The 17,172-nt window shown below is 39.9% G+C and overlaps 1 protein-coding gene across 1 annotated transcript in view; it reads left to right on the top strand.

Annotated features, from left to right (window-relative positions):
• The window catches only part of PAPPA (pappalysin 1), a 1,503,354-nt gene that overhangs the window by 599,863 nt on the left and 886,319 nt on the right, over positions 1–17,172 (top strand). Inside the window, exon 8 of the mRNA XM_053695762.1 lies at positions 8,140–8,268. Within this exon, the coding sequence (XP_053551737.1) occupies positions 8,140–8,268 (129 nt within the window). The remainder of the gene's footprint in view (positions 1–8,139; positions 8,269–17,172) is intronic.

The following is a 17,172-nucleotide window of genomic DNA, read 5'->3' as shown; positions in this document are numbered from 1 at the left end:
TGTGGATTTTATTATAATTATAGCAAACAATTATTGATTCTTTTTTTATTTGATTAGTCGATTAATTGAAAAAAATAATCAGCCGATAAATCGATTATGAAAATAATTGTAAGTTGCAGCCCTAGAGAGCTATTATCTTCAATTGTAATTGACCCAGCTTGATCACACAGAACCTTGTGGACATAGTACATATGTCCAGCTTCCCTCCTCTGTATCTTTCTCTATATCATGTCCTGCTGTCTCAAGTTCCATTTTATCATTGCGAAAATCCATATTCAGCACCTGCACGATTAGTACTGGCGTTTATCAAGGATGTGTGCTCTCTTAACTTCTTTTCTCCTTCAACACAAATGACTGCACCTCTTTAGACCCCTCTGTTAAGCTCCTGACGTTTGCAGATGACACCACAGTCATCAGCCTCATCCAGGATGGCGATGAGTCTGCATACAGAAGGGAGGTTGAGCAGCTATCTGTCTAGTAGAGTCATAACAACCTGGTGCTGAACACTCTTAAAATAGTTAAGATTAAGAGGAACACCTCAGCACTCCCCCCTCCATCTTCCTAAACAACACTGTGTCCACCATGGAGTCTTTTTAGTACCTGGACTTTACAATCTCACAGGATCTGAATTGGGAGACCCTCAATGACTCCAATGTGAAAAAAGGCCAACAGAGATTGTACTTCCTTCACCAACTGAGGAAGTTCAACTTGCCACTTTAGCCGCTGGCCAAATTCTACTCAGCCCTCATTAAAGGACCAGTCAATACAGTAGATTTGCATAATCAACAAATGCATGATAAGAAGACAATGCAATAGCTCTTAGTCTGAACTTCAAATGAGTAGTAGATTTTTGTTAAATAAATTGCAAAGTTATGTCTATTTCCACTCCCCCTGTATCATGTGAAAGCCATCATCCAATCACAAATGCATATATGTATATGCATTGAATTCTTGCACATGCTCAGAAGGAGTTGGTGACTCAAAAAGTGTAAATATAAAAAGACTGTGCACATTTTGTTAATTGAAGTAAATTGGAAAGTTGTTTAAAATTGCATGCTGTATCTGAATCTTGAAGTTTAATTTTGACTTGAGTGTCCCTTTAAAGGGACAGTCTACACCAAAATTGTTCTTATTTAAAAAGATAGATAATCCCTTTATTACCCATTCCCCGTTTTTGCATAACCAACACAATTATAATAATATACTTTTTACCTCTGTGATTACCTTGTATCTAAGCCTATGCAGACAGCCTCCTTATCTAAGTGCCTTTGACAGACATGCAGTGTAGTCAATCAGTGAAGACTCCTAAATAACTTCACGGGAGTGAGCACAATGTTATCTATATGACACATGTGAACTAGCACAGTCTAACTGTGAAAAACTTTAAAAATGCTCTGAGTTAGGAGGCGGTTTTCAACGGTTTAGAAATCAGTTTGAGCCTAGCTAGGTTTAGCTTTTCAAAAATACCACCAAGGGAACAAAGCAAATTTGATGATAAAAGTAAATAGGAAAGTTGTTTAAAATTGCATGCCCTATCTGAATCATGAAAGTTTAGTTTTGACTTTACTGTCCCTTTAAGTCTGTTCTGTGCACTTCAGTAACTGGCTTGTTTGGTTCAGCTACCAAATCGGAAATCAGAAGACAATGGACAGTCCAAACTGCTCAGAGGATTATTGGTGCTCCCTTGCCCACCCTTCCGGACCTGTACTCTTACTGGTAGAGTGATTCTCTTTCTGTATACATTTGTACTGTTTGTTCATATTACCTGTACATATTGTTGCTCTTCAGCATATTGCATTACCCCTTGCACATAGGTGTACTTAGAATACCTGTAAAAATGCTTATTTTGTCTTGGTCTAATTGTGTCTTTATACATTTTTATATTTGAATCTTTATTTTTATTATTTTGTGTCTTTCTGTTGTATATGTATCTGTGTACTGGAAGCTTCATTCATCTAGCGAAATTGGAAATAAAGCTCATTCTGTTTCTGAGCTGTTTATCGATAAACATTAATTTACATAGCCCAGTATTTGACTGCGTCACTGCTTTAAAATGTTCCAATATGAACCACATTTATGAGACATCTTAAAGTTCTATTTAAATACAGAAGAAATGCTCAAATAGTAAATGATTTCTTCTCATTTGTAAGACTACACCTAAATGATCTGGCCATTGTGACATTATTATATTCATTGTTGATGTTGCTGTGAAAAGCGTGCTTTTGTGTTTAGTGGTGATGAAGCAGGCTGTACATGTAATGATATCATGAGATAAAACTAGATCAGACTTAAACACGATTTAAACAAATTGTAAGCTTGGTGAATAGTTTAGATGCAGCATGCGCTCTGTGTTTAAAGTGTGATGTACACTGCATGATTGTTTTAGATTTTGCCTGTATGCCATAGTGATGTTACTGAAATTGATTTTAACAGGCTGTATATAGGGAATGTAATCTGTATAAAAGATACACAATATAAATGTTTGCTCTGTAAATGCTTAGATGCATCCTGTATACTATTTGATTGTTATAGTAACAGGTTGTATACTGTGTGGATATTTCAGAAACATGCTTTGTGAATGTTATACAAATAGGCTTTGTGCTCTGTGAACGATTGAAATGGACTATATCATGTTTATTATAGAAGCTTGCTGTAAGGGGTACTAGTTCATGCTACAATATGGTTATATGCAGGTAAAACTCGAAAAAATTAGAATATTGTACAAAAGTTCATTTGTTTCACTAATGCAACTTAAAAGGTGAAACTAATATATGAGATAGATTCATTAAATGCAAAGCAAGATAGTTCAAGCCGTGATTTGTCATAATTGTGATGATTATGGCTTACAGCTCATGAAAACCCCAAATCCACAATTTCAGAAAATTAGAATATTGTGAAAAGGTGCAATATTCTAGGCTCAAAGTGTCCCACTCTAATCAGCTAATTAAGCCATAACACCTGCAAAGGGTTCCAGAGACTTTAAATGGTCTCTCAGTCTGGTTCAGTAGGAATCACAATCATGGGAAAGACTGCTGACCTGACAGTTGTGCAGAAAACCATCATTGACGCCCTCCATAAGGGGGGAAAGCCTCAAAAGGTAATTGCAAAAGAAGTTGAATGTTCCCAAAGTGCTGTATCAAAGCACATTAATAGAAAGTTATGTGGAAGGGAAAAGTGTGGAAGAAAAAGATGCACAAGCAGCAGGGATGACCGCAGCCTGGAGAGGATTGTCAGGAAAAGGCCATTCAAAAGTGTTGGGGACTTTAACAAGGAGTGGACTGAGGCTGGAGTCAGTGCATCAAGAGCCACCACACGCAGACGGATCCTGGACATGGGCTTCAAGTGTCTTATTCCTCTTGTCAAGCCACTCCTGAACAACAAACAACGTCAGAGGCGTCTTACCTGGGCTAAAGAAAAACAGACCTGGCCTGTTGCTCAGTGGTCCAAAGTCCTCTTTTCTGATGAGAGCAAATTTTGCATCTCATTTGGAAACCAAGGACCCAGAGTATGGAGGAAGAATGGAGAGGCACACACTGCAAGATGCTTGAAGTCCAGTGTGAAGTTTCCACAGTCTGTGTTGATTTGGGGAGCCATGTCATCTGCTGGTGTTGGTCCACTGTGCTTCATTAAGTCCAGGGTCAACGCAGCCGTCTACCAGGAGATTTTGGAGCACTTCATGCTTCTTTCCGCAGACGAGCTCTATGGGGATGCTGACTTCATTTTCCAGCAGCACTTGGCACCTGCCCACACTGCCAAAAGCTGCAAAACCTGGTTCAATGACCGTGGGATTACTGTGCTTGATTGGCCAGCAAACTCGCCTGACCTTAACCCCATAGAGAATCTATGGGGCATTGCCAAGAGAAAGATGAGAGACATGAGACCGAACAATGCAGAAGAGCTGAAGGCCGCTATTGAAACATCCTGGTCTTCCATAACACCTCAGCAGTGCCACAGGCTGATAGCTTCCATGCCATGCCGCATTGAGGCCGTAATTGCTGCAAAAGGAGCCCAAGTCTATCTCATATATTAGTTTCACCTTTTAAATTGCATTAGTGAAATAAATGATCTTTTGCACGATATTCAAATTTTTTGAGGTTTCAGTACACTGTCTTCTGTGTAGATATTACAGAAATGAGCTATATATTGTGTGTATGCTATAGAAGCAGGCTGTACGTGTAACCCGGTTGTACTACAATGTTTTTATATTTCAGACTGCACTTAAGTGTGTTGTTTATTAAACATACTGATGCTTTCTTTTGTTTGGGTGCTTTCTCTGCCTTGGAGGGCAGATTATAGACATGGGTAGATTTGAGGGCATTGACCAGAGGATACTTATAAGACTCCATCATCACATATTAGTACTTTATAAAAATATGGATAGTACCTATGTTGCATATAGAAAATCTTTCTTATATAAGCTTTTTCTCCCCTTCTTTTCTGAAGATATCAATGCAAAATGTCCTGGTCTCATAATCATTCAATATTAAAGCCATCACTAATAATAAATCACTTTATAATGTGAATATTAAGGAAGACAAGAAATTTATAGTGCAAGATTGAGATCATTCTCTCTCTCTATCTCTCTCTCTATCTCTCTCTCTATCTCTCTCTCTATCTCTCTCTCTCTCTCTCTCTCTCTCATATATATGTATTTTTATATATATATATATATATATATATATATATATATATATATATAGATAGATAGATAGATAGATATAGATATATAATGCAATCATGTTTTTAATATATTTCCCTTGTGTCTTTCATTTCACATTATTAGCCTCTTAGATTATGGACACAGAATTCCAGACACAGTGTTAACCCTTCAATGAAGCTATTTTACTTTTATGTGTTTGTAAGAATGGATGAAATTATAGTGTGCGTTTGGCTTTTGCATGGACTCTTAACCTGTCAGTTTTCACTATAAATCTCTTCTCCCTTTTACCTTTCCTCTCCACTCCACCTCCCTGTTGTGGTGGTGTCAGGGGGCCCACAAAATCCCTTTGGGGGCCTCCTCCAGACCCTCATCCCCCACTTGGACCTCACCAATTTAGGAGAGAGGAAGGCGTGTCTGTTGTCTGCACCTGCCATCCCCTAACTATACAGACAGAATTGCATCTTAAGCAGCTGCAGTCACATATTAACATTAGAATTGTATTTCTGTCCTTTTTTTCTGCTTGCTAAATTGGGAGGGAACTTCTGTGTGTACACTTTTCTCAAAATCCACTTTTTACTAATAAAAAGTCAGAAAAACAATTCCTCTGATAAACAGCAGCAGTAGAGGGAGGGGAGGGGGTTGGACCATGTCCTAAACTGACCTAAGCAGGAGTGTAATAGGAGCTTCTGGAAGGAAGGTAGAAAGAGCTCCCAGCACAGTATCCCAAGCATGGTTTTTTTTACCAGCAGGGATGTGTGACTGCATAGAGCGTAAGTCTGCTACTCTTATCGCTCCAGGGAATAGGAAGCAAATGTGTAATCTAAAAAAGTAAATCTTTTATCAATCAGCTCCACTCTCCTTTACAACATTTCACTGCCAGACGGCAATGCAAAGCCTTTAGGGTGTTAACCCCTTAGTTCCCAGAGAGAGCTGCAATGCTGTGTTCATCAAGTCCTTGCAGCTCTATCTGGCAGTCAGTGGGTTAATGCAGTTAGAACATTTTTATTGATGATGATTCTTTTCCTTATTTACACAATGCAAACATTTTGCCTTGAGCTACTCAAGTAGGCTGAAATTAATACAAAACATATGAAAGCAAACTGAGGCAAATGTCCAGAGCATGCAACCCTTTTATTATTATCCTTTTAAAATTAGTAATATATATTTTATAGAAATAGAAATATAGATAACTGTAAATATAGACAGAAATAACGTGTGTGTGGGGGGGGGGAGAACACGAGGAATAACCTCCCCATCAGCACAATTCATAGTGATACATTTCAACCTTTCTTTGAGTGAAAGTGGTTTCTGAATTTAAAAAAACAAACAGAAAAACTTTGATTTTCTAATATGTTTTGGAAATTAAGAAGCCCAGTAAACTAATTGTTTTGTTTTTAAATATCCAGACAGATTCTGCTTCATGTTTAAAAAAGACCAAGAGCACATGTTTTTTACACAAATTCACAATAAAAACAGAGTGTTCTTATTCTACCAGATGGATTCTATATATTTTCTGGCCCTTTGTGATCTGGCAAGCATAACACAGCCACAGGGATTACAGGCCTCTTGGCACAGTTTGCCTTGTCTCCCAGGCATGCCGCGGCATGTTTGCTGCATGGCTGTTAGTTTAGTGCAGTCTCTGTGCAATTTAAATTATGTACAACTCTCCATCAGAGACACTCTGTTCAATCTTTCAGGAATCTAATCTTTAATAATTTTCTCTTTCAGTTCTTTCATGAAAGTTATAAATATTAGGATATTTTTAGCAGATTAAACTTGTGCCACCTTCCTATTACAGAATGCCTAGGGTTTGGAAGATGCAGGAGATGAATACTTTTTATAGAAGGAAAAAATAATTTGTTCTCAAATTTTATTCTAATTTTTAATAGTTTAATCCTGGCTTGAAATTGAAGGGGATGACGTTTCTCTCTTATCTTTTTTGCCAATTATCTCAAGTTACCAATCAGTCTTATTTTATAAATTCATTTTTTACCTCAATTAGACTAGTAAATATCATAATCTTCTCTACAATATTTTATTTTTATAATTATTTCTAGTTACCATTGTTTAAAAGTTTAGCTACAAGTGTTCTGTGGATAACACTGAAACAGACAGTGTTATGTATATAATAATATACATATATTTATACAGATAAAATTATTCTCTTAAGTATTTCCTTAACCTTTATACATAATGCAAATAACATTTTTGGGGTATATTCTTTTCACGAAAACGGAGTGACCATTTAATGATTTGATATTATGCTGCTAGTTTTATTATCATGATCACAGTAATTCATTGGACATTGTGGAAATCACAACTGTAGCAGAAAGTCAGTTGTATGCCCTGGGTTAGACTGTTTGACCTTTGTATATTGGTCTTATTTTTAGCATTTAAAGGGACATGAAACCCACATTTTTTCTTTCATGATTTAGAAAGAACTTGTCATTTTAAACAACTTTCTAATTTACTTCTATTATCTAATTTGCTTCATTCTCTTGATATCACTTGCTGAAAAGCATATCTAGATATGCTCAGTAGCTGCTGATTGGTTGCTGCACATAGAGGCCTCGTGTGATTGGCTCAGACATGTGCATTGCTATTTCTTTACCAAAGGATATCTAACGAATTGAGCAAATTAGATAATAGAAGTAAATTGGAAAGTTGTTTAAAATGACACGCCCTATCTGAATCATGAAAGTTTAATTTTGACTAGACTGTCCCTTTAACAATGCATCTGTGTAGCTCCATATCATAAATTATGTAAGTCTTTCGAGTATCTATTGCAAAGCCGATTGCAGCCCGTATGGAGAGGCTGCAAGATGGAGCTAGTCCATTTAGGTGTAAAGAAGTGGTAAGAGTCAAATGACTCTTTTGAACATACATTTTATCAGAGTAGGCTTGATGTTTTACAGAAGATAAATAATGAGTCCTGGGTATAGATTACTATAATCTGGGGAAACAAGTAGATGTTCAAGGGGAGTATGGTTATATATGATCTAAAGGTAAACAGTAGAGTTTGTTTCTAAGTGGTTGTTGGTAGGTGTTTTTTAGGATTGCATGTGTGTCTAATCTTGGTGTACATAGACAGGTTTGATCACAGTCGGGCAGTAAAAATACACTGATACATAAAAAGGTGAAATCTGTTGTGGAATTGGAGGGTTGTGCCTTGATTGTTCTGTTTTTTTTTTTTCTTTTCAAAGTTTGGAGGGTAAGATAAACTAGATAAGAGCGTGCATGCTGGTCTTTGGGTTTAGAAAGCTTGTCTGAGTTTTGCTGGTGCTTTTGTATAGAATAGAGCTGGACACATTTGTGGATAGGGGGCTAATACGAGATTGTTAGACTGATCGCTGAGTGTTCGGCAATACCTTATTCAGCTGATTTAGCTGTTTATATCTTGCATGCTTTTGTTCTTTCAATGATGTATTCCTTCTAAGTAGCAGAATTTCATACTGAATTCTGGTGTATTTGTGTTTCAGGAATGTGAAGCCTGGTAATATTTACAAGTACCAGATTGTGACATTGGCTGGAAGCAGAGAAAGTGAACCATCTCCAGAGCTATTCTATCAACACGGCAGCGGCTACTGTGGTGATGGAGTCATACAGAAGTAAGATTTAGCTTCCTTGAAATCAGGCTTATATGATTTGCAATAAATTTCAACCTCATTGATATATTAGGGGAGTAAAGTGTCATTTTATTGATGCAGCATGTCTGAACCAGTCATTGTCCCAAATTTAAGATATTTGCTTATTAGAAGTCTGGTGTTTTGCAAATGTAGCTGCTAGTTTCAGAAATGTAATAGGCTTTTTTGGGAGATTTTTGTTGTTAATATCAGTTACTACGTTCCACATCTTATTCCTTTTATAAGGAGGCATGGTGGTGGGTTGTTACCTTTTCACTTATTTCTCCATCCCCCTCCTATTCACTCTTTTTTTACCCTCATTTAATTTTCTTTCATGTAACTGGCAAGAGTCCATGAGCTAGTGACGTATGGGATATACATTCCTACCAGGAGGGGGCAAAGTTTCCCAAACCTCAAAATGCCTATAAATACACCTCCCACCTCACTCACACCTTAGTTTTACAAACTTTGCCTTCGGTGGAGGATGGTGAAGCAAGTCATGCTTGATTTCTTCTGTGAAAGGCGCTTCTAAGCATTTTGAAGCCCAATTCCTCTCAGAGTACAGTGTTTGTCAGAGGGATGTGAAAGGAGTATTGCCTGTTGATTTTATGGTTTCACCCATGGGAAATCTATTCAAAGGCTCTCTGTTATCGGTTGCAGGGATTTATCCCCTGCTTCCCTTTTCAGATCGACTTTATACTCTTATACCATTACTTCTGCTGATATTTTTCAGTACTGGTTTGGCTGTCTGCTATATGTGGATGGGTGTCTTCAGGTAAGTATATATCTTTTTTTAAGACACTCTCAGCTATGTTTGGCACTTTATATTTTAAAGTTTTAATATATATTGCATATATTTGCCTGCTCTGAGGCGGCGGACATAAATCAACCCGATCGAATACGATCGGGTTGATTGACACACCCTGCTAGAGGCCAATTGGCCGCAAATCTGCAGGGGGCGGGCATGATACACTACATCGTATCATGTCCGTCCGCACTATCATAAATATACCCCTATGACTGCTATTTCGCCTTCAAATTAATGTAAAGAATCTTTCCTAACTTATACTAAATATACCTATAAAGTATCAACAGCATACTGTAATATTTCTGCTGATTAATTTTGATAAATCAAACTTTTCAAATTGAATGTATTAATTCTTTATTAAGTATTGTTTACTTTGAGTATTGAGGAATCTAGTCCTCTTGATAACAAGAATAGCAAATATTTGAATTCAGTTTTTTTAAGCTTCTGAGGTAGCTCTTGAAGTTTTTCTTCGATGCTTTTCCAGATGCTATTTATCATATCTTTAGCAAGGAATCTAAACTTAGTGCTTCTTTTTACCTTTCTTTAAGGTTTAAAAAGCTATATCCTGGGGGGAACTTCCGGGCAGCGGCCATCTTAGGTCAAAATATTTTGAGCTTCTCCTCTCTACAGGATCTTTTTACCAAAATCTTTGATATATGGACTTAATACGTATTCAAACCTTCACATTCTAGTTTGGGAAGGAATTCTGCATTAATTGAGCTATATATAACACTACTCTGCAGCCCTAATATTCTGGAGACTATCTTGAGGTCACAGCCTCCATAACAACCCCCCAGCCGGTATCCTTGGGTGCCGACTGCATAGCAGTTTTAGACATAAGCTGCATACACTTTGCTGACATTTGCTGATTAAAACAGCATGGAATCCGACGCAGCTATTATAATTAAGGAGATATGCAATCTCTTAACTGACCATTTTCTACAGCTGACAGAGAAGATGGAGGCAGCATGGTCATACGAAACTAAGCCGGACCCAGTGGCTATAGAATGGTTAAGGGACACCGAACCCTCCGAATATGGTGAACATATGAATCCACTTACAACTCATCATAGCACCGGAACCTATAAAAACAGTATGCCGATGGTCAATAATGGAGATCTAGAGGTAACGGCCGCAAGAAACTCTTTAGCAGCCTGGCCTGGGGCAGAACTCATCCTCACGAACAAAGGGGAGGTAGGTGCCTCTGACTTAGGAGTAATTTTTATGCCGCGAAACTCCCCACTGCCCACGTACACTTACTTGGACCAACAGCCTCGTCTCACGAATCCTCAAATCTACAGAGAGTCAATTGCGGAGAAGGAGACAGCCGCAGCCCACATGGGATCTATCTTAGTGCAAGATGGCGCTGCACCACCTCCTCAGATGCCTCTGTCCCTGTCAATGGTATCCGCAGCATATGGAGGCTCCTACTCACCACTGCAAAGTCAGCTGTCACCTCGGGTGGCCCCGATTCCCTCTGGTTGTCATTTCAAAGTTGGAGTGGGGTGAGTTGGACTCCAGGCACTAGGAACTCTGCATGGGCATACGGATCATGCGTCTGAGCTGAAACTAAGCCAAACTGAGAGTTTTTGGGTTCCTATACCCCATTGTCCATTACAGCACTACAAGACTTACTAATCCTGCAATTCTACTATTGAACTATGAATGTTTCTACAGTTCAACAATCACCTCACGTTTTCGTAGTTACCTTTTTAATATCTAACTTCACGATAAGGGACTAATATCACCCATATTCTCCCCAGCTAAGTGACTCATCAGTTTAAATGCCAAATGTGTAATTTAATTTATTGCAGATACCCTTAGTATAAATAGTATGTGCCATATGTGGGAATGTCACTTCATGTTACATATAGGATCTTGGTGGGGTATATTACTTTTATTATTATTGTTGTTGTTTTTGTTGTTTTGAGCCTCCCACTGTTTTTCAATGCCCATTGTTTGCACTGTGCTTAGAACGCTCCTGCATAATTTTGGTCTATGTTAGCGGGTAATAGTATCCTCTGTCAACTCCGGTCACGACACTTAAGTTCATAGTTATGCTATCTAAGAAACATATCCTAGTACCTCTGAAAGATGTGTCATGTGATACTCTGTGTGTCTCATTCCTAGAGTCGCAGGTCAGGAAAGTGTTTATCCGCTCCTGTAATGCTAAGTAGCAATGTTGGATCTATTTTTGCAGAAAGATACAAGGAAACATAATCAACCTAAAATTATTATATTTTCAAAATATGTTTTTGTAGCTTAATTCAACTCTGAAATATAACTTAAATAAATCAGATTGTGAAGCAAGCAGTTACTATATAAACAGTGTTATAGAAGTGTTTATATGAACAAGGTGAACAATCACTTATGGCAACACACTAGTTAATAGCAACAATTGTTACAAAAAGAAAGATACACCAATTTACTATATTGAACAAGTGGAAGGATCGCTATTCCAGGTAATACCAAATGTGTACACAAATAAACTAAAGACCAAATGTTATTTACATTTCCAGAGCTGTGAGGATTTATTTGTAAGACCGGTACTTACGATTACTAGTAATTGCTTACTTGGAGACTTGGTCCGGATCCAGGAGGAATTAGGAGTACGTTATGCTCCTGTGCTGGTTAGAGAGAGACTGACTAGAGTGGACGGCGTGACCGCAAACACAGGAAGTAGTTCCGGCTATCAATGAAAGAGAACAGTGAGAGTGAACAGCTGTGGTAGCGGCAAACTGGAGCCGAGTGAGTTGAACCAGGGGGTTAGCTCAATATGACGCTAAGCAGGTAATCAGAGCAACAAAGATTACAATGATTCCAAAAAGGTTGTTAGGACAATATTTGTATAAATATATAGCTTGTTTTTGTTAGCGATTCTGAGTGGAAGTCCCAATGATATACACACAATATACGAGTGTGTTATAAGATTCTGAAAGTCAGGAGAGCAGAATCACAAAGGATATTCCTCAAATTCAGCAACGGCTGGGCAAGAGAGCAGCTAGTGATACCTAGCAAGGATTCAAATTACCAAGCAAACCGTTAGGGGAAAGGTGAGACTTTATAGGCAGGATGTTAACCAGGTGATCAATCTCCTTAAAGGTGTATGCATGACAGTACCCCCACACAAAAGGAAACCCACCGGGTTTCAAGGAGAGGGTCTATCAGGGTGTCTTTTATGAAATGAAGCAACTAAACGGTCGGCAGACAAATTCGTAGAGGGTTCCCAAGAGTCCTCGTCATGTGAGTAACCTTTTCTCTTGTAAGGTGTATCCAGTCCACGGATCATCCATTACTTGTGGGATATTCTCCTTCCCAACAGGAAGTTGCAAGAGGATCACCCACAGCAGAGCTGCTACATAGCTCCTCCCCCAACTGCCATATCCAGTCATTCTCTTGCAAACTCTCAACATAGCTGGAGGTAGTAAGAGGAAAGGGGTGTAATATAGTTAGTTTTTTCTTCAATCAAAAGTTTATTGTTTTTAAATGGTACCGGAGTTGTACTATTTTATCTCAGGCAGCATTTAGAAGAAGAATCTGCCTGCGTTTTTCTATGATCTTAGCAGAAGTAACTAAGATCCACTGCTGTTCTCACATATGTCTGAGGAGTGAGGTAACTTCAGAGGGAGAATGGCGTGCAGGTTACCCTGCAATAAGGTATGTGCAGTTTAAGTTTTTCTAGGGATGGAATTTGCTAGAAAAAAGCTGCTGATACCGGATTAATGTAAGTTAAGCCTAAATACAGTGATTTAATAGCGACTAGTATCAGGCTTGCTATCAGAGGTATATATTCTGATTAATGGGCAATATAAAACGTTTGCTGGCATGTTTAATCGTTTTTATATATGCTTTGGTGATAAAACTTATTGGGGCCTAGTTTTTTCCACATGGCTGGCTGATTTTTGCCTAGAAACAGTTTTCTGAGGCTTTCCACTGTTGTAATATGAGTGGGAGGGGCCTATTTTAGCGCTTTTTTTGCGCAGTTAAAATTACAGACAGAGACATTAAGCTTCCCTCAGCAGTCCCCTGCATGCTTTAGGACATCTCTGAAGGGCTCTAAAGGCTTCAAAAGTCATATATTGAGGAAGGTAAAGCCACAGTGGAGCTGTGGCAGTTGTTGTGACTGTTTAAAAAACGTTTTTTTCAATTTGTTAATCCGTTTTTTGTATTAAGGGGTTAATCATCCATTTGCAAGTGGGTGCAATGCTCTGCTAACTTGGTACATACACTGTAAAAATTTCGTTAGTTTAACTGCCTTTTTTCACTGTTATTTCAAATTTTAGCAAAATTTGTTTCCCTTAAAGGCACAGTAACGTATTTTATATTGCTTGTTTAACTTGATGTAAAGTGTTTTCCAAGCTTGCTAGTCTCATTGCTAGTCTGTATAAACATATCTGACATAGAGGAAACTCCTTGTTCATTATGTTTAAAAGCCATGGTGGAACCCCATATGAGAATGTGTTCTAAATGTATTGATTTCACTTTAAACAATAAAGATCAGTTTTTAGCTTTAAAAAATTTATCACCAGAGGATTCTGGCGAGGGGGAAGTTATGCTGACTAACTCTCCCCACGTGTCAGAGCCTTTGACTCCCGCTCAAGGGACTCACGCTAAAATGGCGCCAAGTACATCAAAGACGCCCATAGCGATTACTTTGCAGGACATGGCGGCAATCATGGATAATACCCTGTCAGCGGTATTAGCCAGACGGCCTGAATTCAGAGGAAAGCGCGATAGCTCTGGGGTTAGACGTAGTACAGAGCGCGCAGATGCCTTAAGGCCCATGTCTAATACTGCGTCACAATATGCAGAAGCTGAGGAAGGAGAGCTTCAGTCTGTGGGTGACATTTCTGATTCGGGGAAACCTGATTCAGATATTTCTACTTTTAAATTTAAGCTTGAGAACCTCCGTGTATTGCTTGGGGAGGTGTTAGCTGCTCTGAATGACTGTGACACAATTGCAGTACCAGAGAAATTGTGTAGACTGGATAAATACTATGCAGTGCCGGTGTGTACTGATGTTTTTCCAATACCTAAAAGGTTTACAGAAATCATTAATAAGGAGTGGGATAGACCCGGTGTGCCGTTTCCCCCCCCCCCTTCTATTTTTAGAAAAATGTTTCCAATAGACGCCACCACACAGGACTTATGGCAGACGGTCCCTAAGGTGGAGGGAGCAGTTTCTACTTTAGCAAAGCGTACCACTATCCCTGTCAAGGACAGTTGTGCTTTTTCAGATCCAATGGATAACAAATTAGAAGGTTACCTTAAGAAAATGTTTATTCAACAAGGTTTTATCCTGCAGCCCCTTGCATGCATTGCGCCTGTCACTGCTGCTGCGGCGTTCTGGTTTGAGTCTCTGGAAGAGGCCTTTCAGACAGCTACTCCATTGACTGAAATACTTAACAAGCTTAGAACACTTAAGCTAGCTAATTCTTTTGTTTCTGACGCCATTGTTCATTTGACTAAAATAACGGCTAAGAATTCTGGATTCGCCATCCATGCGTGTAGGGCGCTATGGCTTAAATCTTGGTCAGCTGATGTGACTTCAAAGTCTAAATTACTTAACATTCCCTTCAAGGGGCAGACCCTATTCTGGCCTGGTTTGAAGGAAATTATTGCTGACATTACTGGAGGTAAGGGTCATACCCTTCCTCAAGACAGGGCCAAATCAAAGGCCAAACAGTCTAATTTTCGTGCCTTTCGAAGCTTCAAGGCAGGTGCAGCATCAACTTCCTCTGCTACAAGACAAGAGGGAACTTTTGCTCAATCCAAGCCGGGCTGGAAACCTAATCAGTCCTGGAACAAAGGCAAGCAGGCCAGAAAGCCTGCTGCTGCCTCTAAGACAGCATGAAGGAACGGCCCCCTATCCGGTAACGGATCTAGTAGGGGGCAGACTTTCTCTCTTCGCCCAGGCGTGGGCAAGAGATGTTCAGGATCCCTGGGTGTTGGAGATCATATCTCAGGGATATCTTCTGGATTCAAAGCTTCCCCTCCTCAAGGAAGATTTCACTTTTCGAGATTATCTGTAAACCAGATAAAGAAAGAGGCATTCTTACGCTGTGTGCAAGACCTCCTAGTTATGGGAGTGATCTGTTCAGTTCCACAGTCGGAACAGGGACAGGGTTTTTATTCAAATCTGTTTGTGGTTCCCAAAAAAGAGGGAACCTTCAGACCCATTTTGGATCTAAAGATCTTAAACAAATTCCTCAGAGTTCCATCGTTCAAAATGAAAACTATTCGGACCATCCTACCTATGATCCAGGAGGGTCAGTACATGACCACAGTGGATTTGAAGGATGCTTACCTTCACATACCGATTCACAAAGATAATCATCGGTTCCTAAGGTTTGCCTTTCTGGACAGGCATTACCAATTTGTGGCTCTTCCCTTCGGGTTAGCTACATCTCCAAGAATCTTTACAAAGGTTCTGGGGTCGCTTCTGGCGGTCCTAAGACCGCAAGGTATATCAGTGGCCCCTTATCTGGACGACATCCTGATACAGGCGTCAAGCTTTCAGATTGCCAAGTCACATACGGACATAGTTCTGGCATTTCTCAGGTCACATGGGTGGAAGGTGAACGAGGAAAAGAGTTCTCTATCCCCACTCACAAGAGTCTCCTTCCTAGGGACTCTGATAGATTCTGTAAAAATGAAGATTTATCTGACAGAATCCAGGTTATCAAAGCTTCTAAAATCTTGCCGTGTTCTTCATTCTATTCTGCGCCCTTCGGTGGCTCAGTGTATGGAAGTAATCGGCTTGATGGTTGCGGCGATGGACATAGTGCCATTTGCGCGCCTACATCTCAGACCGCTGCAACTATGCATGCTCAGTCAGTGGAATGAGGATTACACAGATTTGTCCCCTCTGCTAAATCTGGATCAAGAGACCAGATATTCTCTTCTCTGGTGGCTATCTCGGGTCCATCTGTCCAAAGGTATGACCTTTCGCAGGCCAGATTGGACAATTGTAACAACAGATGCCAGCCTTCTAGGTTGGGGTGCAGTCTGGAATTCCCTGAAGGCTCAGGGATCGTGGACTCAGGAGGAGAAACTCCTCCCAATAAATATTCTGGAGTTAAGAGCAATATTCAATGCTCTTCTAGCTTGGCCTCAGTTAGCAACCCTGAGGTTCATCAGATTTCAGTCGGACAACATCACGACTGTGGCTTACATCAACCATCAAGGGGGAACCAGGAGTTCCCTAGCGATGTTAGAAGTCTCCAAGATAATTCGCTGGGCAGAGACTCACTCTTGCCACCTATCAGCAATCCATATCCCAGGTGTAGAGAACTGGGAGGCGGATTTTCTAAGTCGCCAGACTTTTCATCCGTGGGAGTTGGAACTTCATCCGGAGGTCTTTGCTCAACTGATTCATCGTTGGGGCAAACCAGATCTGGATCTCATGGCGTCTCGCCAGAACGCCAAGCTTCCTTGTTACGGATCCAGGTCCAGGGACCCGGGAGCGGTGCTGATAGATGCTCTGACAGCGCCTTGGTTCTTCAACCTGGCTTATGTGTTTCCACCGTTTCCTCTGCTCCCTCGACTGATTGCCAAAATCAAACAGGAGAGAGCATCGGTGATCTTGATAGCACCTGCGTGGCCACGCAGGACCTGGTATGCAGACCTAGTGGACATGTCATCCTTTCCACCATGGACCCTGCCTCTGAGACAAGACCTTCTACTACAACGTCCTTTCAATCATCCAAATCTAATTACTCTGAGACTGACTGCATGGAGATTGAACGCTTGATTTTATCAAAGCGTGGCTTCTCCGAGTCAGTCATTGATACCCTTATACAGGCACGAAAGCCTGTCACCAGGAAAATCTACCATAAGATATGGCATAAATACCTTTATTGGTGTGAATCCAAGAATTACTCATGGAGTAAGGTTAGGATTCCTAGGATATTGTCGTTTCTCCAAGAGGGTTTGGAAAAAGGATTATCAGCTAGTTCTTTAAAGGGACCGATTTCTGCTCTGTCTATTCTTTTGCACAAGCGTCTGGCAGAAGTTCCAGACGTTCAAGCTTTTTGTCAGGCTTTGGTTAGAATTAAGCCTGTGTTTAAACCTGTTGCTCC

This window comes from Bombina bombina, chromosome 12, assembly GCF_027579735.1.
Source record: "Bombina bombina isolate aBomBom1 chromosome 12, aBomBom1.pri, whole genome shotgun sequence".
In the NCBI taxonomy this organism is placed as follows: Eukaryota; Metazoa; Chordata; class Amphibia; order Anura; family Bombinatoridae; genus Bombina; species Bombina bombina.
The sequence above is the reverse complement of the archived record's forward strand: the minus strand, read 5'-3'. Positions and strand labels throughout refer to the sequence as shown.